At 47.8% G+C, this 24059-nt stretch overlaps 1 protein-coding gene across 4 annotated transcripts; it reads right to left on the bottom strand.

The window, feature by feature from the left end:
* Nucleotides 1-281: 281 nt before the first annotated feature.
* On the bottom strand, nucleotides 282-23677 carry LOC133240998 (peptidoglycan recognition protein 3-like). Of its 4 annotated transcripts, XR_009734474.1 has the most exons (10): nucleotides 23516-23677; nucleotides 20950-21045; nucleotides 19427-19534; nucleotides 18563-18764; nucleotides 16343-16461; nucleotides 14756-14908; nucleotides 13335-13533; nucleotides 9155-9273; nucleotides 8209-8519; nucleotides 282-1387 (listed from the first exon to the last, which is right to left on the bottom strand). XR_009734474.1 is itself a non-coding variant. In XM_061405982.1 (9 exons), exons 2-9 carry the CDS (start codon nucleotides 21002-21004, stop codon nucleotides 8341-8343), a joined length of 1134 nt encoding a protein of 377 aa, XP_061261966.1. In that variant the 5' UTR covers nucleotides 21005-21045; nucleotides 23516-23677; the 3' UTR covers nucleotides 4425-8340. The 4 variants fall into 4 exon arrangements, 3 of the variants coding, with proteins under 3 accessions (XP_061261966.1, XP_061261976.1, XP_061261983.1); XM_061405982.1 differs by lacking the exon at nucleotides 282-1387 and having other exon boundaries at nucleotides 4425-8519; XM_061405992.1 differs by lacking the exons at nucleotides 282-1387; nucleotides 19427-19534 and having other exon boundaries at nucleotides 4425-8519.
* Nucleotides 23678-24059: the final 382 nt, after the last annotated feature.

Here is a 24059-nt window from a genome sequence, read left to right as displayed (position 1 = left end):
AAAATGTGCCTGCTGAGGGAATAACGGGGTGAGAGATGGGTTAACAGCAGTTATGATGGAACAACCCACTGGGTCAGTGGGGCTGTCAATGTGACCGAAAGGTAATACAATCTTGGACTGCAATGCTATTATTATTGATGTTGCTACAACATGAATTCAGAACTACATCATTTATATAGTTTTACATGTATCACCTTATTAATTGAAGAATATTGTTAGATCAAGGGAAGTAACTTCTCCAGTGAACCCTGAGTCAAGGGATCCTTGGGTGTTCTGTCCACTTCTAGTCACTAGCTGTAAAAATAGTATGAGCAACCAGAGGATAGCCTGATTTGTGCAGACAAAGGAACAGAAACTCAGCTCAGCAGCACCATGCATTAGCCGTGTAATCTTAAGAAAGTGACAGTCTCTCCAAGCTAAGCCTCAGCTCCTTCAGCTGTCAAATAGGAATGACGGCTCCTATCCTACTAACCTGTCTTGGGGATTAAATGAAATCACGTGTATCAGGTACCTAGCAGAGTCCAGAGAAAGGACCACTGAATGTTATTGGGAACCCAGCCCTCTCTATCAGCCATGTTTGGGTATCTGTTTCCAGGGTCTACTGCAATCTGGTTTCATTCCGGGCAAGTTGCCTCCTGGTCCCTCCATCTTCACACTCTGCATCCCCACCCCAATGTGATGAACCAGTGAGAGCTCAGTGGGGCCTGCAGAGAAACCAGCTACACTGGCCACCTGCTGTAAGACAAGTCAATAGACAACCACACCTCCTGTCCCCCCAGACCTTGGGATTCCACGTGTCTGGATGTTTCCTGAGCATCTGTTGCAGGGATAAAGTCAATTCTGACTCCATGTTGGAAACTGTTTCTTTGACTTGCTTTTATTGTTATAATTATACTCAATGGCTTGCCTGGAGGACCCTGCCCCTCTGCTTGACTGTAAACTAAAGCCTTTGTCAGGCTTATGGAGAGATAGTTTGTCCCTGCCCACCTGTGAATAGAAGAGACTAACACACCGCTTCTGAAGGCTGGACATCCCTTGGAGATGTTTTGCAAGACTGAAGACCCTTTCACTTTATTTCCCCACTGCATCTCCCTCTCTATTCTGCCTTTTGACTTTAGTTCCTCATTGTTTCTATCTCTCTGATCGATAAAAGAAGCTGGCATTCAGATCCCAATAAGATGGTTATTTTGAGGTGCTAGCCTGCCATCTTCTCAGTCTGCCAGCTCCCCAATGAAAGTCCCTTCTTTGCTGCAACACGTCATCTCTCAGATTCATTGGCCTATCGCGCGGCAAGCAGAAAGCATGGACGCAATAAAACTACTATGCACCAGGAGCAGACAGACACGAACGCAGTGAGCATGATCTCCACTCTCGCGGCCCTTGTAATCTGGTGGGGAAGAAAGACAGATAATAAGATATGCACCTACACAAAGAGAAACACATGAAATAAATAAGGACAGAGTGCCAAAGAAGAAGAGAAGAGATTACTAATTTGGGGGCCTCGAGAGATGGACTCTCAGAAGAAGGGACATGTGAGCAGAGTGCTGAGGGTGCGTAAGAGATGCCCCAGCTCCCCTCTGTTGACTAAAAAAAATACAGTCACAACCTGAAAGTAGCGAGTTATTTTATTTTGTGGGATGTTTAGGACTCCAAGCCAGGGAGACAGCATCTCCGTAGCTCTGAGAAAACTGCTCCAAGGAGGCAGGGGGGGACGTCTGGCTATATATAAAAGTTGGCTACAATGGGAGCAGGCAGTCTGAACATCAAATATCAGGTATCAAGTTAAGGAATTTAGCATTCTATATGGAAAGATGCAGTCCTCTGGGCTCACAGAATCCATTCCTTTCATATGCTTCTCAGCTATCTGGGGCCAAATCCTGTTTCCTTGTTTACCTTGCTTCTTGAAATCAGGGTGGAAGAGATGGGAGTGGGCAGGGTGGCAGCATCCACCGGATCACAGTTTGGGGAGCTCTCATTCACATTTGAAGGCCAGAAATCGCTAATGGCTATGCCATTTCTTGTTTATTAATATGGCAAGAGATATTTTCATTTCACACCTCTCAGCAGGCAGCTTCATCAACCTTGGGTGCAAAGGCTCTTGGCCACCCTGAGAGAGAACCCCCAGCTTCCCACCTTGGGGATGCACTTCTTAATCCAGCCCACTGCAGAAAGTCCCCCCAGAGTCCCTGCCACCCCTCTCAGGGTCTCACACCCCTGCCCACCACTCCTCCCAGCTAATCACACCTTCCTCACCGAGCTGGCTCCTCTAATTAAAGCCCTGTCCTAAATCAGCTGCCCCAGCAGAACCTGCTGGGCCAGAAACACACCTGTCCATTCTTTGTGGCTCTAAGCTTCCCAAAAATGTGTGCCTTCCCCAGAGCCACCCCACCCCGGCCTTCCACCCCGACTTCCTCCTTCCCAGCAGGCCTGGCAGCCCTGGGACAGAGCAGAGCTTGGTGGAGGGCAGGGTCTACAGTACTCCAGCACCGAGCCCATCATCTCCTCCATGCCGCCGCAGCCTAGAGGTTGATGAGAGCAAAAGAGAAAGGGCGAAGGCAGAGAGATACAGCAGTAAAAGGGTGTCAGAGAGAAAATGAGAGGCGTTGAGAGATGAAGAGGAAGGCAGCATTTGAAAAAGAGAGAGGGGGGAGGCAGGAGGGAGACAGTGGGACACTAGTGAGACACACAAGTGTGGGAAGAAAGAAGCCAGCGAGACGGAGGAAGAGCCAGGGAGCACAGGAGAGGCTGGGCAGAGACCTCGGGGAGGGAGCCTTTCCTGAAGGGCCAGCTCGTGGGGAGCAGCCTCAAGGCCCCACAGCGAAAAGGTTACAGAAGCCTCCAAGGGCTGGGGGAGCACTGGGGCTGGAGAAACTCTTCCCCCCAGTGGAGAGGCCACGAGAGTGCGGAAGCCACAGAGGGTTGGGAATTAAGATGGAATTAATCTGTGGCCTCTGATGTGTTACAAAAGTGGGTGGTTCCCCTCTTACACTGTTGGTGGGAATGCAAACTAGTACAGCCACTATGGAGAACAGTGTGGAGATTCCTTAAAAAACTGGAAATAGAACTGCCTTATGACCCAGCAATCCCACTGCTGGGCATACACACTGAGGAAACCAGAAGGGAAAGAGACACGTGTACTCCAATGTTCATCGCAGCACTGTTTATAATAGCCAAGACGTGGAAGCAACCTAGATGTCCATCAGCAGATGAATGGATAAGAAAGCTGTGGTACATATACACAATGGAGTATTACTCAGCCATTAAAAAGAATACATTTGAATCAGTTCTAATGAGGTGGATGAAACTGGAGCCTATTATACAGAGTGAAGTAAGCCAGAAGGAAAAACATAAATACAGTATACTAACGCATATATATGGAATTTAGAAAGATGGTAACAATAACCTGGTGTACGAGACAGCAAAAGAGACACTAATGTATAGAACAGTCTTATGGACTCTGTGGGAGAGGGAGAGGGTGGGAAGATGTGGGAGAATGGCAATGAAACATGTAAAATATCATGTAGGAAACGAGTTGCCAGTCCAGGTTCGATGCATGATGCTGGATGCTTGGGGCTGGTGCACTGGGACGGCCCAGAGGGATGGTATGGGGAGGGAGGAGGGAGGAGGGTTCGGGATGGGGAACACATGTATACCTGTGGCGGATTCATTTTGATATTTGGCATAACTAATACAATTATGTAAAGTTTAAAAATAAAATAAAATTGGAAGAATAAAAAAAAAAAAAAAAAAGTGGGTGGTTCCTGGCAGCAGGCAGACACTGGAATTTTCCACTCTGTGACAAACATCCCAAGACCAGCCCGGGGAAGGGCTGCCGCCCTTCTGGGCTGGGAACGCTGCCTCTGCTTGCCCTGCCCTGTACAGATGGGGCTCTTCCCTTTCCATTCCACAGACAGGCAGGTGCCACACCCCCACCCCAGTGCACCAGCTCTGGGCCAGGGAGGTGCAGGCACAGGTTCAGAAATCCAGGTCAGAAGGGAGAAGAGAGGGGAACAGCGATGAGCCACCAAGAGGAACATGCAAACGCCCCGGGCACCCAGTGGAGGGAGATGTCATCTCTGGTCTGGAGAAACAGGAAGCATCTGGAAAACTGGTGTGTCACAAGGAGTGCAGGGACAGGTGGGCAAAGGCCCCAAGGTGGGCAATTGCGGGAGGAGAATCTGCAAATTGCCACCTAAGTCTCATTCTGTGCAAAAGGGTAGGTTGGAGTGATTGTGGAAAGCCCTAAATGCTGTGCATGCTAAGATGCTTTACTTTATTCTGTCGGAAAGGGGGGGTCATATGTGATTTCAACCAGAGAGGTGCAAGAATGGGGCTGTGCTCAGAATCTGAGGATTCCTAGGACTTCCCTGGTGGTACTGTTGTAGCCACACTTCCAGGAAACAAACTCAATCAGAAAGACAATGCAGATAGTGGAGAGCACTTTATTACACCGGAGGGCCCAAGGCAGAGTCTCTCTTAGCCAAGGACGCTGATCAGTCTTTGTAAAAACCTTGTATACCCTAAGTGTATAAGGTTCACTGAAACTAGTCTGAACAAAGGAAAAAGAAAGATACAATCAAAGTTAACCCTGATTCATATGCCTTAAGCCTAGGTAGTTAACAAGACAATTATCAATAGGCTTGTGGTCATACCCCAATAAGCATAATAGAATGTATGATTCTATTCGGTTACACAGATAATTAGGGTATTCTTTTAGGCGATGGAGAGCCCTGGGGCTCTTCCTTCCGGGGGCCTGGTTTTCCAGTTGGTATGTTGTTTCCATAGATACTGGGCATGTAGCTCAAAGTCCACAGTCTGGCCCAAGATGGAGTCCTGCTTTCAAGATAGAGTCTGTTCTGTTTCCTCCTTCAGTACAGGGATTAAGACTCTGTAATCCCAGTGCAAGGGGCCCAGATTCAATCCCTGGTCAGGCAACTAGATCCCACATGCTGTAACCAAAGATTCTGCATGATGCAGCTAAGACCTGGCACAGCCAAACAAATAATCTCATCCCTTAAAGAAAGATCAACAAAGTTAAAAAAAAAAAGAAGAATCTGAGGGTTCCTCTTTTATTTAACTCACTGAATGAACTTAAGTCATCTGCCCTCTTTGGTTTCAGTTTTATGGAAAATAGGCTTAAATCGAATTAGTACCCCAGAATCAGATAAAAGTTTTTGTGGCTTTTTTTTTTTTCTTTCTGAGCTTACAGTTGTGGAAAACAACTAACAGATGGGCTTAGAGGCCCTCCAGCCCTGAAAGTCCAGGGTCGTGAAGCCACTGTGTCCTTCCCGTACCAAGGGCTCCTTCACCTGTGCCCGACCTGTGGGGCTCCTCCCTGCTCTCACCAGCCTTTGCCAACTCCCCAGGAGGCTGAGACTGATGCCCACAAGGGTGTATCCCTCCTGCCAGAGTCAAACAGCAGTAACAGATTGCAACCACCACAACAGCAGCAACAAGAATACCATGATACAACCACTCAACTTTGGCAGGATCACATTATATCCAACCACGAGTCATAGGACTCTAAATTCACTTAATCCTCACAGCTAACCTCTGAGGAGGGATGTTAGTATGAACTCCACTTTTTTTTTTTTTTTTTTTTTGGCCACCCCTCATGGTTTGCAGGATCTTAGTTCCCTCACCAGGGATCAAACCTGGGCCCCAGTAGTGAGAGCTAAACATCAGACTGCCGGGGAGTTCTCTGAATCCCACTTTAAATAATTAAAGGGGAGCTGGAAAGAATTTCTGCACACAAAGGACTCTGAAGAGGCAACTGAGTGGAATTGGCTGCCTCAGGATTGACCTTGAAAAAGCATTTTCCTACTGAGTGCTCTGGTTTCACCTAGATTATGTGTATTTAAGACTAATAAAAGTAAATAATCTTGAAAAGACAATAATTCAGACCCTGCAATAATGCTGATTTGAGGAGGCCTTGATGAGCACTGATGGAGATGGGGGTGTCTGCAACCCACCACCACTCCCACCCCCAGGAAAGCCTGCCTGGGGCAGGGGCTGGGGAGGCTAGTGAGACCCTCAGGCCAGGAATGTGCTTTGAATCAAAGGCCAGAGACCTTTGGAGGGTGGTAAGAAAGGCAGAGAAAGCTGGAGGGCAGCTCTTTTCTTGGGATCATTTCTCATCACACATCCACCTTTTTGGCCACTCCCTGTAGGAAGGGCTCTGAAACTCACCCTGGAAGTTGTAAGAGAAGGGGAGACACACTGTGGCAAGTTGGGGAGGTTTCACCCCTAAGAAAGGACTGGGTTGACCAGAGCTTCTGGTCCAGTGACTCCCATCCCAAGGGGGTCTCCTCCTAGAGCAGCCTTCCCTCTCCCCCTGGCTCTGTAAATCAGAAAGGGGCATTGAGACCCCCCAGGCCTACTTGACTCTCTAGATAAACAATTCCTTCCCCTGCTTCTGTGCCCAGGTGGCCTGAGGATAAAGTGAATCCAGTGAGATTGGGGGACAGTCTTTGAAAAGCATGAACAGCTGTGAAAATGCAAGGTTGAACCTGCTTTGTTCTAAGAGCTGTGAAACACTCTAAAAGCAAAGACTCGTGTGAATACCAAAGGAGGGGGTGGGGAGTCCGTGTTTCTCCCCTTCTTCCTCCTTTCCTTGTTTCCAGATCAGGAAAAACTAACCACTAGCAGGGATTTTCCAGTTCCTGTGCTTCTAGTAAAGAGCAGTCAGTGTTTCCCCCACCTGAAAGGATGAGGCTTCACTTGGGGCAGGAGGAGCCCAGGGAGGGAGGCTGCAGAGCCCCCAAGCTCTGAGTCCCACTCAGCTTGATGCCTAGCGGACCCAACCAGGGAAGGACAGAGAGCAGTGCTGTGTGGACACAGCCTCTGCCCTCAGGGAGCTCTGGGAGGATGGGGACACGGGACTCTGGAGACACAATAACCACTGCAGTTGAGCAACCAGAGCAGCTCTGAGTCTCAGACTGGGAGGCAACAGAACAGAGAGAATGCTGGTGGGATGATGTATCATCCAGCAAGTCTTCCCCAAAAGGGGGATGATAAGCACATTGGAAAGGGGAGCAAGGACTTGGTCCACTCATTCATTTATTCATCCATTTCTCCAATAAATACTTGTAGCACCTTCCCTGAGAGCTCAGTTGGTAAAGAATCCACCTGCAATGCAGGAGACCCCGGTTCGATCCCTGGGTTGGGAAGATCCCCTGGAGAAGGGAAAGGCTACTCACTCCAATATTCTGGCCTGGAGAATTCCATGAACTGTGTAGTTCTTGGGGTCACTAAGAGCAGGACATGACTGAGTGACTTTCACTTTTCAGACACTGCTGAAGAACTGAGGACACAGACACAAATGAAACTGGACAAACTCACAACCCAGTGGAGAGAATTTCTATAAACAATCACTGCCCTGAAATAAGGGCTGCATCCGAATATGGACAAGGTTGTGTGTGAACAGAGAGGAGGGGCTGGGATGTTGACCTGGATCACGTGTGAGGCTAGGAGCTGCCAGGCAGACGGTGAGCGAGGAAAGGAACAGGCCGAGCTGACTCCATCTTGAAAAAAAAGGAACCTCCATCTTGCATTTTCAGTGAGCTTTGGACTATGTGCCTGGTAGCCATGGGGCTAACATACCTATGGCCGAACTGGCCTCCCGGACTGTTCGGGATAAACACCAGATTCCATACCAAGATTTCCCGTCACCAAAAAGAATGTAATAATCCCCTATGTAATCAATCACCTTAATCTTTATGGAATCCATTGGTGTAGGCTTTAATGCATAACCAGCTGACCCTTCTGATGGTGAATCATGGCTGTAACCTGATTGTATCTCCCTTTAACAGTTTACAGGCTAGGTTTAAGGAATCTGGGGGTGTGGACTTGAGTAGTAGACTTAAGGTATATAAGGTTTTCACAAAAGTCGGTCAGCATCCTTGGCTAAGAGGAGACTTTGCCTTGGGCCGGCTGGTGTAATGAAACTGCACTCCACTATCTGCATTGTCATTCTGAGTGAGTTTGTTTCCCGGAATGCATGGCTACAACATCGGCAGGGGAAGGCACACCAGGAGAGGGGTGTGTACAAAGGGACAAGAAGGCTCAGCTGGGTGAGGAGGTGGGTGCTGGGGAGAGGAAGGTGAGGAGGGAAGGAGGCTGGGTGCAGACTCAGAAGGCCAGAATGCCCCACTATGGAGTTTGATCATATGGAACTGATCCTACTAGTTAGGAAATGATCATACTAACCTGAAGCAGAAGAAACAGGATGGGGCTGGCAGGGAGGGGTTGCAGGTATTGAGCCAGGATGGAAGGTGAAGAAGGGGAGGCTCAGAAGCCAGGGTTGGGGAGGGGGTGGTATTGGAAGGAACTGGGGTTCCCTCATTGTCTGAAATGAGGCCAAGTCTTAATGATGTTGTACAAAGCCCGTCCAGGAGACAGAATATCGGTCACATCGCTGTGCCCCACCAACAGGTAGTTGGGGACCAGATACCCCTTGACCACGGAACAGTGGATCAGGCTCTGAGCTGCCTCCAGCGCTGCAGCATTCGGTGGTTTTTCTGCAAAACACATTTAGCCAAGCAATCACTAGGGTCTCAAGGTTACTTGCTTTGGGCAGGGACAAGCACCTAGCCCAGTCTCTCTCTATCCCCGTCAACACCATAGCCAACAAATTCCTGTAAGTTTCTGCAGCCAGGCACATTGGGAAAGCAAGGTCATTGTGCCCCCTGATTCTGCCTTCTAGCAAGTTCAAAACCTCTCTGAAAAATAACTGCAGCTCAACACACCACTTCTCAACAGTCACCACAGGGCAGACATGACAGCCCCAGACCGTTCATTTCTTGTCCATAAGAGATAGTGGTGCCCCCCAATGCTGTTGCCATGGCTACCAAGGAAGAAGCTACATTTGCCACCAGTGCTATGAAAACACCAAAGTTTGCAAAAGATTTTTTTTTCTCTCTTGCTCCATGCTTGCATTGGGCATGGCTCTAAAGACAGATAGAACCGGGTATTGGTACAGGTGAATTTGGAGGAAATGTTCTGCCTGAGAGGGACTCCTGGGGACCTGCCTCTTGCACTGAGAGTCCCACTGACACTGTCGGGCACCACAATGCATCTTATCCCCATTGCTTCCCAGATATTTCACATAATACTTCATCATCCAGAGTCCCTCTGCTCCATGTTGACCCCTTACCTACAAAGTTGCCTATGAAGGCAATTCCTAGGCCAATATCGTTGTATCCGTATGTGTGTGAGCCTTCGGTATGCCAGCCAACTCCTTCATACACACCACCATCCTGGCCCACCAGGAAGCTAAGGTCAGGAAAAGGAAAAGGAGAAAATTACTCTGGGGAGAACTGGCTTCATTCACTCCTTAAATCATCAATTCATCCTTTCATCCACTTACTATTATTACTATTACCATTTCTATACTCTTACCGTGTGTGCCAATGTGAACAGAGACAAAAAGGCAAAAGAAAAAAAAAGAAAAAAAGTCCCTGAACCTAAGAAATGAAGACAGACAGTGTTAAGCAATGATGAGAGCAGCATCAGTCCACTGCCACATGGTTACACTAGTAATGAAAACTGATTTGTATTCTGATCCTGTTGGCCACTAATTTCTTGACGTTTTCTCTTCCCTGGTTCTCCTCCCCTGGGACTCTGGTCTCACCCCTTCTCTCTTCTCACTCAACATATTCTCCCTGGACAACCATCCAGTCTGATAACTCCAACTGTTGTTGTTTTTTAGTCGCTTAAGTTATGTCCAACACTTTTGACTGCTTTTGACTCATATCCGCTCATGGCCTGTAGCCCCCCAGGCTCCTCTGTCCCTGGGATTCCCCAGCCAAGAATACTGGAGTAGGTTTCCATTTCCTTCTCCAGGGGATCTTCCCAACTCAGGGACTGAACCCGCGTCTCCTGTGTCTCCTGCTTGGCTGGCAGATTCTTTACCACTGAGCCAGCTGGGAACCCATAGCTCAATTACAAGCTCTAAAAGCCAACATGTCCAAACAAACCCATCTTCTTCCACAATTTCCTTAGCCAGAAAATTGGGCATCAGACTGAATGCCTCACTCTCCCTCTCCGAGCCCCATCCAATCAACATTCATGGCTTGTCAACTATTTCTCCTGTTTTAAATTTCTCCACTTATCTCTATGCCAACAGCTGGTATGCTGTTCCAGGTCACCATCACCTGTTGTCTGAATTACTGCAAAAGCTGTCTGCCCAGAGTTTTACCTCCTGGCAATCCATGCTTAAAACAGCCCCCAGAGTGGTTTTGCTAAATACAGATACCATCATAGGGCATGGATTTCCAGTTGCCTTTCAAGTAGAGTCAGCCTGTCAGGACCAATGCCCAGGCCCCTGTGCTGTGGCTCCTGTCAGCCCCTCCAGCCTTCCCTCTCACCAGTCCCCTCTTTGTAGTCTGTTTTAGGTAGGAGTTAAGCTTCTTTGTTGGAGAAGGCAATGGCACCCCACTCCAGCACTCTTCTTTCCTGGAAAACCCCATGGACGGAGGAGCCTGGTAGGCTGCAGTCCATGGGGTCGCTAAGAGTCGGACACGACTGAGTGACTTCACTTTCACTTTTCACTTTCATGCATTGGAGGAGGAAATGGCAACCCACTCCCTGGAGAATCCCAGGGACTTCGGGGCCTGGTGGGCTGCCATCTATGGGGTCGCACAGAGTCGGATACGACTGAAGTGACTTAGCAGCAGCAGCATCAAGCTTCTTTGTGGGCATCCCAGGTGGTGCTAATGGTAAAGAACACGCCTGTCAATGCAAGAGGTATAAGAGACACGGGTTTGATCCCTGGATCAGGAAGATCCCCTAGAGGAGGCCATGGCAACCCACTCCAGAATTCTTGCCCGGAGAATCCCACGGACACAGGAGCCTGGTAGGCTACAGTCCATAGAGTCTCAAAGAGTCAGACATGACTGGAGCAACTTAGCACACAAGCTTCTTTCATTTGTGCTCTGTCTGGACTCCAGGCCCTTGTATATGCTGCTCCCTCTTGCCTGGAACACTCCGTATCCTTCTTTGCCTGACTGACCCCCACTCTGTACCCATGTCCCAGGGTGGATGCCTCTCCCTGCTGAAGCCCTGCTGTGATACCGTTCAGTCCTCCAAAGTCTTGCTAGAGGTCCATCCTGGGCACATTCTGTTACTCATGCATCCCAGTGCCAACACTCACAATCGTCATGACCTGTTTATCCTCTCTCCTCCACAAGGGAAGGAGCCAATTCACCTCGCTGAGCACCAAGCACATAGCGTGCGTACATGCTCAGTGGCTTCAGTTCTGTCTGACTCTTTGAGAACCCATGGACTGTAGCCCACCAGTCTCCTCTATCCATGGGTTTTTTCGGGCAGGAATACTGGAGTGGGCTGCCATTTCCTTCTCCAGGGATTGTACCTGCATCTCCTGCATTGCAGGCAGATTCTTTATTGCTGAGCCACCAGGGATACCCCAATAAATATTGGTGAAAAAGTAAGAAATGATGAATGGGAGGGCCCTTTGTCCATTCTGAGCACAGTTGGTGCCAGAGCAACAGATGCTGTATCCTGAGGCTGCAGTGGGAGTGAGCATCATAACAGGCTTCCAAAGTCAAGGGATGGGAATCAAGCCAGTCCCCAAAGGATGAATGTGAAAGGAAACTAACATTCCCTCAGATCCTGGCATTTTCCATTTGGAATTTCCACATTTAATTTTTTATTAACTAAGCTTAATAACCATAGCAAGGCTGTGGAAAACCCTGTAAAATGCAGCCATAGTTTTCTCCTATTTACAAAGGCTGTTTTTAAAATGGGAGTTCAGAGGAGAAAGGCAGCCATCCCAGAATGAGACATGTGCTTACTCAGTCATGTCCAACTCTTTGCGACCCCAAGGACTAGAGCCCACCAGGCTCCTCTGTCCATGGGGATTCTCAGGCAAGAATATTGGAGTAGGTTCCCATGCCCTCCTCCAGGGGATCTTCCCAACCCAGGGATCGAAGCCAAGTCTCCTTCATTGCAGGTGGGTTCTTTACCATCTGAGCCACCAGGATATATACAAAAGTAAACCCACCTGAGACTTCATAAAATTTGTTGTGATTAACTCACAGCTTCCCTGTAGCTCAGTGGTAAAGAATCCACCTGCCAACGCAGGAGACACAGGTTTTTCCTTGATTCGGGAAGATCTCACACACTGTGGAGAAACTAAGCCCATGAGCCATAACCATTGAGCCTGTGCCCCACAGCAAGAGAAGCCACCACAAAGAGAAGCCTGCATCGCAACTAGAGAATAGGCACCCCCTGCTCCCCACAACTAGAGAAAACCAGCACAGCAAGGAAGACCCAGAAAGTGAAGTCACTCAGTCATGTCCGACTCTTTGCGACCCCATGGACTGTAGCCTACCAGGCTCCTCAGTCCATGGAATTTTCCAGGCAAGAATACTGGAGTGGGTTGCCATTTCCTTCTCCAGGGGATCTTCCCAACCCAGGGTTCTAACCCAGGTCTCCTGCACTGCAGGCAGACGCTTTACCATCTGAGCCACCAGGGAAGCCCATGAAGACCCAGACCAGCCAGTAAATGAATAAATAAATTTTTTTAAATTTATTCTTTTATAGGTTATCACTGAATCACTTTGCTGTATACCTGAAACTAACACAACATTGTAAATCAACTAGATGCCAATAAAATTAAAATTAGTACTAATAATTAAAAGTTATCAGACTTTTATCTAACCCTAAACTTCTTCAAGAAAATTCCAAGGGAATGCCTAAGAAGCTTCCCACTGTTCTACTAGCTTACTGTGTTTCTTAATTATAGACTTGGCATTAAAGGAACCGAAAGAGAACATTTTTTTTTCACTTTGTATTATCAAACAGATAAGGTATTGTTGCCCTACTGCAGAGAGGAGGCAAAAGAAGTCCAGAGAAGTTAAAGTTTCCTGTGTCTATAAATGGAGTAAGCAATACCAGAGGTATTGCAGGATTCTAACATCAGAGAGAGCAAGTTTGGGGTTTGGCTCAAGGGCAGCAGGGGGTGAACAGGGTCTGGGTTTCTGGCTGGTTGGAAGGGATTACATTTAAAAGGCATGGTCCATTGACAGCCTCCTATAAGTGTCTCGAGCTCTTGGTTTATCACTATTGTTTTAACATCTTCCTTTCAGAGTCTTCCCAACCACTCATGGATAACATGCCCAGGGGAGATAACTAAACCTTGGCTAGGCTCTGAAGAATGCTCAGGCCAGAATCCTGCACAAATAAAAAGATGATGTCTAATGTAAAGCGCCTGGCACCAAGGAAGAGCTTGGTAAACACCGGCTCCCTCCCCAGGCCTTCCTTCCTAAAGCCCTGAAGAAAAGGAGGGTCACGTGTGTACCAGTCGCACTTACTGATATCCGATGTCACAGAAGTCCTTTGCGTCAATGTGGTAAGATTGTATATCTCGGACGCGGATCCGACAGTCCATGGATACATTGCAGGTTGCCCCAGCGGTGTGGATGATGACAACATATTTGGCTGGGAGGCTCATTGTAGGGCAGTGTGTCTGTCTGGCTTCCCAAGCTGACCTTGTGATGATGTTGGGGCAAGCTGTGGTGAGGGGAAAAAACAATGAGATGCGAATTTGCCTGTTCCCACATGTGGACAATCTCATAACTGCAGGCTGGTAACTCCTCAGAATCCCCAACCTGTGTTAGTGGCACCCACTAACACAGCTTAACATGTGAGATTTTGTGGGATTCTGGGAAAGTCTAGATAGGGATTGTCTGGGTCAGGCAGCTGGAGCCAAGGGACAGAGGCAAAAGTCAGGTTCTGATAACAACTATGGAAATCAGCATGTGAGCAGAAGGGAAAAGACTACTGATATCTACATGCTTGAATATGCACTGCAGATAAATGCAGATATGTGTACTTATATGACAAGACCAGTGTGCAGAAATCAGCTGACTTTCTGAACTGATCACATGCATATGGTAATTTAAAATCTCTAAAGAATTCTACACATGTAAAACTGTTATTAATGAAGACAACACCAGTCTGAAAGCAAGACAAATTTTAAAGATTTGCAACTTGAAAAGCTTAATGAAAAACATTCTTGAGTCCTAGGCAAGACCCACTCTAGCAGAGAGTGTTAAACTATTGAAAGTGCTTATAATTGTACTGGGTTTAGGTTGCTGCTTGTCTTTCCAAAATAGTGCATGATTTTTATTATCCGACTTCTTGGACTATTCACACTCATGGCAGTGTAATCTGTGAACCCAAGTTTTTCTCTGTGTTGTGGTCATGTGGAAGGTTGGCTTGTTTTGCTTTTAGAAGGAGGTGTGTGTGAGCGAGGGAGAGTATGAGACAGAGATTGTGTGTGTATGTGTATTCATGTAATATACACAAATATATATATTTTACCCCACTCCATTTCCATGCTTTATTCTTCTCCATAACCCTGATGTTACATCTAACATCATATACCTTTTACTTATTGATTCTTCATTTTCTATCTTTCTCTACTTAAATGTGCAGTTTCATCAGTTTTGTTCACAGCTGCACCCTCAGTACCTAGAAGAATGCCTGGTATTCAGTAAACATTCGTTGAGTGAAAACATGTGTGCATATATATTTATGTCAAGAATGGTTCCATGGCTATATGGTTCCAGTGGAAAGGAGAGGCCAGAAAGGTGCCCTCTTAGAATTTTCCAGATCTCAGCAAGAGATGTTCTTGGTCTGAGAAACCAATGAATATCAATAAGAAAAGGCATTCCCTACTGTTGTTGGGTGGTAACTGGGAGGAGGATGAGGCAGAACGGAGAGGCTTTACCTTTCCTGGGCATCAGTGGCTGATGAGGGACCAGGCAGCTCTCTGCTTTCAAGAGAAGTGGCTGAATATACCTGGGGGATAGGTGACCATTTTTTATGGCATAGAAGATCAGGTCCTCTGCGGCTGATAAGGCAGTGGGGCTGGGACTGCTGCCTGAGAGAGGACGACATGGAGCACAGAACTATTAGCAGAAAGTTCCAACCTGGTCTAGATGTAGAGGGAGGATAAGTTGACCCCTTGAGCCTAAATGACTGATGGATGAGAAGAGAAAAAACCAGTCCAGTAGCCAGGACAAAGAGGCTAAGAGACAAAGAAGTACTTACACACAGCTCTTAGAAACCAAGTTGGTGACTTCTTCCAAGTGCCTTATTTATCCACTCTATCACTATGTGGAGTCACTCGGAGACAGTGAAAGCTACATGTAGGAGGCCCACCTGACCAAGTCAGGAATGCCCTCGCTTGGAGGAAAAGGTGACTGTATTTATTTAATAGCTTCCACAATCAGACATGAGGCCAAGTGCTCTTCACATCCATTAACTCATGTAATCCTCACGGAAAACCTCTGATATAAATGCTATTACTAGCCCTACTACTTGGAAGATGAGGATCCTGGCAGATGCCAGTTAGTTGTTGTTGGCTCCTTTTTTTTTTTTAATTGATTTGTTTTAATTAGAGGCTAATTACAATATTGTAGTGGCTTTTGCCATACATTAACATGAATCAGCCATGGCCTACTCTGTGCTCTCCTGTGCTTTGCAGAGGACTAGAAACCTGCAATGGCACCCCACTCCAGTACTCTTACCTGGAAAATCCCATGGATGGAGGAGCCTGGTGGGCTGCAGTCCATGGGATTGCTAAGAGTCAGACACGACTGAGCGACTTCACTTTCACTTTTCACTTTCAGGCATTGGAGAAGGAAATGGCAACCCACTCCAGTGTTCTTGCCTGGAGAATCCCAGGGACAGGGGAGCCTAGTAGGCTGCCATCTATGGGGTCGCACAGAGTCGGACACGACTGAAGCGACTTAGCAGCAGCAGCAGCAGCAGCAGAAACCTGCAAACTACATTTCCCAGACTTCCTTGCTTGCTGGCCACTGGTTGGGCTCTACCAATGGGAGACACTGGAGGCAGAGAGAAGCCATGTTTTTCTGCCTCTGCCAGTTCCTAATTATCAACTTCAAGGCTTCCCTGATAGCTCAGTTGGTAAAGAATCCGCCTGCAATGCAGGAGACCCTGGCTCAATTCCTGGGTCAAGAAGATCCCCTGGAGAAAGGAAGTATTCTGGCCTGGAGACAAAGAGCCGAAGACTACTGAGCGACTTCCACTTTTTTCAGACTCTCAGAGTGATGGCAGTAACTATGAGCTCAAGCAGTATCAGTGGTGGCTTCAGCAGCCTCATGGGAGTACAGACCAGAGAGGAGAAAGAGAACTCCAAAAATGCCCCATCATAGAATCCAAGGGAGAAAAGAACTTCAAGAGAGGGGCCATCATCAGAGAGAACAACATGATGTAGGCTGAAAAGACAAGAGTCGGTGATGGAAGACAGTGTAGACAACTCTTGGTAGAGGGCCAGAGGGGTGACCATTACCTAGATTATTCCCAAAGAATGCGAGGCCCAGGGAGATGTTGTTGTAGCCCTGGGTGTGCATGCCTTGGATGTTCCAGCCAACACCTTCATACACCCTGCCATCGTTCCCAACCAGGAAGCTGCCAGGCAAGGAAACATGATTAAATGGAAAATTTCTGTAACAGAAAACTTCTCACCCCTCGTCAGAATGCAAAAAGTTCTAGAGGCTCATATGTTACAGTGACCTAACAGTGAGACCAAGTGGAATAATGCATTTTAAACTTCCAAGAGATGCAGGAATATGTCTTTAATTTTCTTGTGACTTAGTTTACCTGTGTTTCCCAGAATCTCAATTTAAAAAGACTCATTTGGTTCAAAGTAGAATTTCAATGTGTGACTCTCAAGAACCTGAGAACTTTAGTTCAACATTTTTCAAGGGCATGAGAATCCATTCGTCATGTTTTTAAATTATAGGACCAAGCACTTGTACATTGAAAACAGTTGACCAGAATTTAGGGATTCCTTTAAGTTAACGTTTTCTTCAGTTTCTCCTTAGGAATCCCTAAGCTCTTTTTTATCGCAGAAATTTGGTTAGGATGTTCCTTTTCCCAGTTTAGTTTTTGAGGCCAAAGTATTTTTTTTTTCCTTCTACCTCCTCTTCTCTTTATAACTTTCTTGTCTTCCACATTCCAGTTGCAGTCTTAAAAACTTTATTTTCACAACTCTTACGTGTTCAGCTTTTAACAGGTCATGAATTTCCACAGCAAACTGAGCACAGAAAGAACATTTCCCCGAAGTCACCAAAGACCCCGAATGGAGTGGAACAGACCTCCTAGCCTGCAGTGACATCGGCCTGAGAACCAGGTGGGGGCCTCACTGTGTCCACCGTGTCCCTGGGTTTGCCACAGTACTTTCAGCTACTAAGGTACTCTGTCCCTGCAGCCTTTGGTCAGCCCAAAGTGAATAGTCCCTATGGCTACAGCAACTGCATCGTACAAACTAGAGACTGCTGCACTGTCACCCCAGAAACCTGGCTGCGAGATGCAGTGGCTGAAGCAGGCAACCCAGCAGTGCCACACCGGCAGAGTTGCGGGGGCACTCGTGGTAGGCTCAGCAGCTGAGCTGTAGTGAACACGGCACCCACAGAGGGCAGACGGGAAGACTCTAACCCTGGCCCTCGGGGGCTCTGGTGACTACAGTGGGGCCTTCCAGCTGCTCTTACTTATTTGCAATCTCAATAAATCAGGGATAGGACGTGGGTTACCCTTTCCAAAGTGGATAATTCAGAAAGCATTTATACTTGTCCTTAGAATTCAGGCAGGAGGAAAAGGGGATGACAGAAGATGAGATGGTTGGATGGCATCACCAACTCAAGGGACATGGGTTTGGGTGGACTCCAGGAGTTGGTGATGGACAGGGAGGCCTGGCGTGCTGGGGTTCGTGGGGTCGCAAAGAGTCGGACATGACTGAGCAACTGAACTGAACCGAACTGAACTTAGAATTCAGGGAGGAGAGCACCATTCCCTCTCTCTCTCTCCTTCTATAAAGAAAAAGGGGAAAAGAAGGGGTTGTGGGCATCCACTCCACTGATAATCCTCAGAGAGCATACTCAGTACACAACACAAGCCTCTCCTCGCCTCACACACTTGCAGGCCCTCCTCCCTGCATCCCCAGTGGTACGTCTCCTGTGGGATCCCAGTCTCACTGTGAGGGGGCCCTTCAGGGTACCTGGTGGAGAAAGCCCTGTCTGTGAGCAGAAGTGGAACAAGGCAGGACTAGCAGGCAGCCTGGGAAGAGTTCTGAGTTCATACTCCTTCTCTGAGTGACTTTCAGCAAATTCTCTAACTTCTCCAGACAGCATCCCCCTATGACACAGGGGTGGTAAATATTTCTCCAGCCCATTCCTCAGTGTGGCAGGGAGAGCCTACTTGAGTAGTACTTGTAAAGACCTTCGTAAATTGAAATGTTCTTTGAGCGTCAAGAGGGAGACTGTACTTATCACACAACCTCCCTCACTTCTTTCCTGGAACTCCTAGCGGCCAAGACCACATCTGAATATGTGGCTCACGGCAGTCCTCCTCATGACCCCTGGGAGACTTGGATTCTGTTTATATTATCATTTTTTATTCATTAGAAAAGCAACATGAATGGGAAATTAAGAAATGCAGAGAAGGGGGAACAGGAGACCCCCTCAAAGGGAGAACTCAAACGTGGGCTCCAGGGACCCCCCCAGCCTCTTACTTGTAGGCCACATCACACCAGCCTTTGGTGTAGACGGAACGGGACTGCAGGCCCCTCAGCTTTTGACTGCACGCGTTTTGCTCCTCACATTCCATCCCTGTGATCTGGTCCATGATGACATAGGCCACGGGCCGGGTCAGCTGGGCCCTGCAGGTCAGGGATCTCGCTCCCCACTCCTTGCGGGAGACAATGGTGGGTGCACCTGGGGGGAGGAAAGAGGGGAAATAGGCTGGCATGCTGAGGCCCTGCCATGCCCTGCATAGGCTGTCCAGGCCATCCTGAATCCTCTGTGATGGGAGAGGCCCCAGAAGGAGGCCTGCACCACCTCAGCCTCCCCTTCCCTTCTCCATCTCTTGTTTGAAAGTGAAAGTAAAAGTGTTAGTTACTCAGTCCTGTCCAACTCTTTGCGACCCATGGACTGTAGACCACCAGGCTCCTGAGGAAAGTTCTGCCACTCTCCTCAAACCAGCAGCTCCGCAGCCAGAGCCTGCAGGAAGCCCCATGAACACTGGGGTGGGGGCTTCCCTCTTCCAGATGAACATGCACTGTGGGCAAGGCTGTGAGAGCCCCACCCAGGACCCCAGGACCCCCGAGGGCGCCCTCAGTATCCTTACTTGGGAGCTCCCGGGAACTGCCTGAGAGAAGTGGTATCTCTACCCTGAGAGCTAGAGACTGGGATCCTTGTCTTTTTTCCCTGGCTTTCCTCTCCCTTCTGGAACTCACCTTTGCCCAAGGACTCAGGACAATCCATGGGAGGAGTTGTGGTTCTTCCCTACCCCATCCACCCCACCCAGCCATAGTGATGTTCTAAGAAACACTTCTGTCTCCCTAAAAAGCCCCAGGCAGCCCCTCCAAATGCCTCACCATTGCGACCTGTGTGAATGAGCTGTGAGATGCCAATAAACAGGTCCAGAAGCTCCTGTGACAGCCCCCTGGCTTGGGTCTCATTCCAGGACAACTCCAGGGAATCCCCTGCAAAGGAACACTGCGCTTGGTGCTGGTCCTTGGAAAATACCTGGACCAGCTCAGAAGCACAGGCTCCATGTTCCTCCTGTGACCCCACAGCCCACAGCCTCTCGGTCTCCCCAGATAACTTCCCACCTGACCCACCTGACTTCCTCTAGGAGACAAGAAAGAGGAAAACCACAGATGCATCTGGCCTCATCCTGCCTCTCACATCTGCCCCAGTGAGGCCTTTCCCCTCTCCCACCCTCCCCAGCCTCCCCAAGCCTCCCTTCATTTCCAGTTCAATGCAGTCTCTCTTGTCTTCTCAGCTGGCCAGCTCATTCCCAGTTCACCTGTATATGTATTAATAGACCAGAGGGTCACATACCAAGATGGTCATCTTGGTATGTATTCATATGTTAAGCACCTAGTGATCCAGGCAAGGTTCTTGAAATACAGAAATTTACAGATCATTGTGACTGCCCTACCAACTTAATTTTTTTTCAAGATAGGATTAATGGAGGATTAATCACCACAAATGGGCTTCCCAAATGCCTCAGTGAGTAAAGAATTCCCCTGCAATCCAGGAGCCTCAGGTTCGATCCCTGGGTCTGGAAGATCCCTGGAGGAGGGCACGGCAACCCCCTCCAGTATTCTTGCCTGGAGAATCCCATGGACAGAGGAGCCTGGTAGGCTACAGTCCATGGGGCAGCAAAGAGTTAGTGCACAACTGAAGCGACTGAGTGCACACACACACACACACACACACACACTCATCACAAACATGTCTCATTCCCCTCTGTCTGTTCAGTACCAGAGGTCATGGGGGCACTGTCACTGGGACAACAGTGTTGCCCACAGACCAGTCTGTAGTTAACAAAGCATGTTCAAGGGCTCTATCACATTTGTGGCTTAAAAAATCTTTGTGAAATAAACAAAGCAAATTAACTACTCCCTCTATACAAATGAGAAACTGAGGCTCAGAGAGGTTATTTGTCTAAAATGCTATGGGTTTTAAGCTGTGGACTTGGATTCCAAGCCAGGCTGTCTGACCCCAGACCCATGTTCATAACCACTGGACTCTGCATCCACCCCCAAATTGTCAGATGACCAAGAGCAAGTCACTGCCACAATGGGGCCTGTTGCCCTGTCTACAAGACTAAGTTGTTAAGGGTCTCCATCATGGTTCTGAGATTCTGTCCTTCTGTGAAATCATCAGGAGCAAATGCCTGACCATGACGCTGATACCAAGCTGTACCGGGCAGGCTGGAGAGGCTGCTGAGGACTGGAGCCCGTCTCAGCTGGGGTGGGGGCACCTGAGCTGGGCTCCGATAGGGAACACAGCTGATGGGGAGGACTTATCCTGGAGAGGATAGTTTACAAACAAAACCAGGCTGGAGCTGATGCCAAAAGCACTTGTGACCTAGTAAAAGAAAACTCACCCCAGGCTGTGAGATCCAAAGCAGACAAGACAAGAAACCATAGCAGCATCCTCATGAGGTCCTAGGTCACCAACAGGGAGAGTATGGATCACAGCCCTGGGAGAGACACCGATAGTCAGACTAATCATCCTCACCCTTCAAACAAAGCACCTACCAGTTGCATGGCCCCCGTCTGCCTCCTTGCCAAACTGAGAACCTCCTAAGGACCAGCACCTGGTGAGGCTTCTTAAGGTCCTCAGGACAAGGCTGACCCTTAGCAGATGCTCAGCAAAGGTGAGCTAACACCTCTGTCTAGCCACCAGCCTACTATTACCCTGAGAAGTCATGGTCCCTCCTAGGAGCCCGGTGCCTCATCTACAGATTTCCAGCACAGATAATAGCAATTTCTAAAACTCTTGAGTAGCTATTTGAATAAACTCTGTATGGACATTTTTACATCTTAGTGCTGCTATTTTATATTTAATTCTTATAAAATTCCCATAAGATATTAGTAATCCTATTTTTTAATTTTTTTTAATTACGAAAGTATGATAACAGATTTACAGGAGGCTTGGAAAATACAGAACAAGGTTACATATAGTTCCACTATATATTAAATTATTTTTTAAGTAAATAAATTAAGACTTTTAGTTGGAGTTTCAATATCAAACTCTCAAAAATTAACAGACTGAATATACAAAGACAGAGAAGGCTATAATAGGCCTGAAAAGGCCTGTGAATCAATTGAACATAATTGAAATTTATACAATTTTCACACAACAGTAGGACACAAATTATATTCAAGTTCTCTTAGACTGTAAGCTAGGAGAAATACCCAGGGACATAAACAAGGTGCAAAAATTTCATGGTCTTGAAATCATATGGAGTCTGTTCTCTTATTACTGTGAAATTATCATAATCTCATTTTCACATGTGAGAACACTGAGGCTCAGAAAAAGCAAACTACAGTAGAGGCAGGGGTGGGCTTCATTCGCAAAGATTCCTGACAGACGCTCACCTAACTTCTTCTCAAGAGAGAACGATACTAACAGCAGCATTTGCCAATTACTGATCACATCCTATATTCCAAGTATTTGCTGAGGTAGTGGTGGTAGTTTAATCACTAATTCATGTCCAACTCATGACCCCATGGACTGTACAGCCTGCCAGGCTCCTCTGTCCATGGGCTTTTCCAGGCAGGAATATGGAGTGGGTTTCCATTTCCTTCTCCAGGAGGACTTCACAGTTATTCATTAAGTGACTTCACAGTTATTCATTAAGTATCTTCACAATGACTTATGAGACCTGTACTTATCATCAGGAAACTGGACTTCAGAGAGGTTAAGTCACTAGCCCAAAGTTACCCAGTTAGAAAGGGCAGATCTGTCTGATTTGAAAGCCTCTGCCTGGAATTTCTCCACAATCTACTTGAGTTTCTGATGATGGAGATTCACAACAAGGGCCCAGGAGGTTAACCTCCAGGATTATTATGTCCTTTCCATTGCAGAAATATTTTCTGCTGTGTCAGGCAGAAATGAACTGCTTGCTTAAACTCAATCCAAATAAAATATCGACTCCCAGTGATGTCAACCAAAACATCAACAGTTCTCCCAATTATCCTACTAAGAAACTGTAGAGGGAGGTTTGAGACCAAATGGGGTAGATGACTGCCCTCAAGAGATTTTATGTTATCATCAGTAATTCCCAGATGGAAAATGTTTAGAACCCCAGTTTAAAATGAACATACAGGAGCTTCCTGGATCAGGACACGCAACCTCTCAGCCATTAACACCTAGGAATCCGTTCATTCAAGAAAACTGTGTCCTGATGACAAATGAGCCCTCCACAAAGGAAGGCAGTCACCTAATGTGGAAAAGTGTTGAGCTTTCCTCTTTGGTCAAACAAGAGGCAAGGATTTACTTGCCCAAATTGGAAGCCCCATAGGCTGGCCTCCCAGAAAAGAAGCTGGCGTCTTGCAAAATTGCCTAGACACCAGCAATCAATTCTGGTCAACAGGAGGTCTAGACTCTGGTCACTTGATCATGGTGCTTCCCCAACCATGAATGATAATGTAGCGAATGCTGTCCCGAGCTTGTCACATCACACAGCCAGAATAGAAAAGCTTGAGCCCAACCTGTGATCATGCCAAGGCAGGGATTTCTGGTGTCTCCCACCCCTACCTCTAACTGCAAACACTGAGCCAGCAGGACAGGCTGCAGCCACAATTCACCCACCATGGCTCACATTGCTATGTATTCTGTGTACTTAAAATGAAGATGAAATATTAGAACAGGAGACAAGTGAGATATAATAGATAAGGATTCCAGGCTAGTCAGAAAGGAAAGAAATTGGGTAGAGGTGATCCCAGGATCCACAGCCTGGGCAAGAAAGATCCAGGCATGGTGGAACCAAACCGATTTAGAACAATTTAGGTAGAGGGTTTTCTTATTTGGAGGAAGAGTTCAAGAGTAGAGATCAGGGGGACTTTCTCCACCATGTTAACTTTGTAACCTTACAGAGTCCAATCCTTCAGATAATAGAGGGGGTTCTCAAGAAGACACACACACACACACACACTAAGAAATACCTGTGGATCCCTTGGTGTCCCAGTCCCACAGTCAAGCTGCAGCCGGCTCACCCCTCATTGGCTGGCAGGGCCTCCTTTCAGACTTGGCCTCTGGCCCTGCCCTCCTCCTCGGCCTTCACCCTCCCAGGCACTAGAGGGCACTCTCTCCCTGGGAACAGAGGATGGGCCCTAGCTTTCCAGAGAGAAGAGAAAGGCCAGGAGCCCTAACAAAAGGAGGGGGTGGGGGCGGGTAGGAAGAGGAGGGCCAGGCTCTGCTCAGTCCACAGTCTACAGCAGGGAGAGGGAATCAGTGAGACCAGACAGGTGCTGACAGCAGAGGACGCGCCCTGTGAATAATCCCAGGTACCTCCTCCCTGGGAAAGGGTGCGGCTGCCCAAGGCTCCCCAGCTGCTTCCTCAGCCCCAGCCTCCAGGAAGCCCTGCCAGTCGGTTATCCCTTGCACGGGCTAGGTGTGTGGAATCCAGAGAGGGAGAAGACAGGGTCCCCACCCTCAAGGACCTCAAAGTCACAAGTGGGAGGCTAGGCCAGCACACCAACAACCACC

Source organism: Bos javanicus, chromosome 3 (assembly GCF_032452875.1).
Source record: "Bos javanicus breed banteng chromosome 3, ARS-OSU_banteng_1.0, whole genome shotgun sequence".
Lineage (NCBI taxonomy): Eukaryota > Metazoa > Chordata > Mammalia > Artiodactyla > Bovidae > Bos > Bos javanicus.
Note: the sequence above shows the minus strand (reverse complement) of the source record. Positions and strands in the feature narration are given on the sequence as shown.

Coding starts and splice junctions, on each gene's coding strand:
- LOC133240998 (XM_061405982.1), bottom strand. CDS start 21,004: ATGAGGATGCTGCTATGGTTTCTTGTCTTGTCTGCTTTGGATCTCACA. Junction 9,274..13,334: donor TTCTGTGACATCGGATATCA/GTAAGTGCGACT, acceptor TCCTGACCTTAG/CTTCCTGGTGGGCCAGGATG. Junction 8,520..9,154: donor CTTCATAGGCAACTTTGTAG/GTAAGGGGTCAA, acceptor TGTGTTTTGCAG/AAAAACCACCGAATGCTGCA.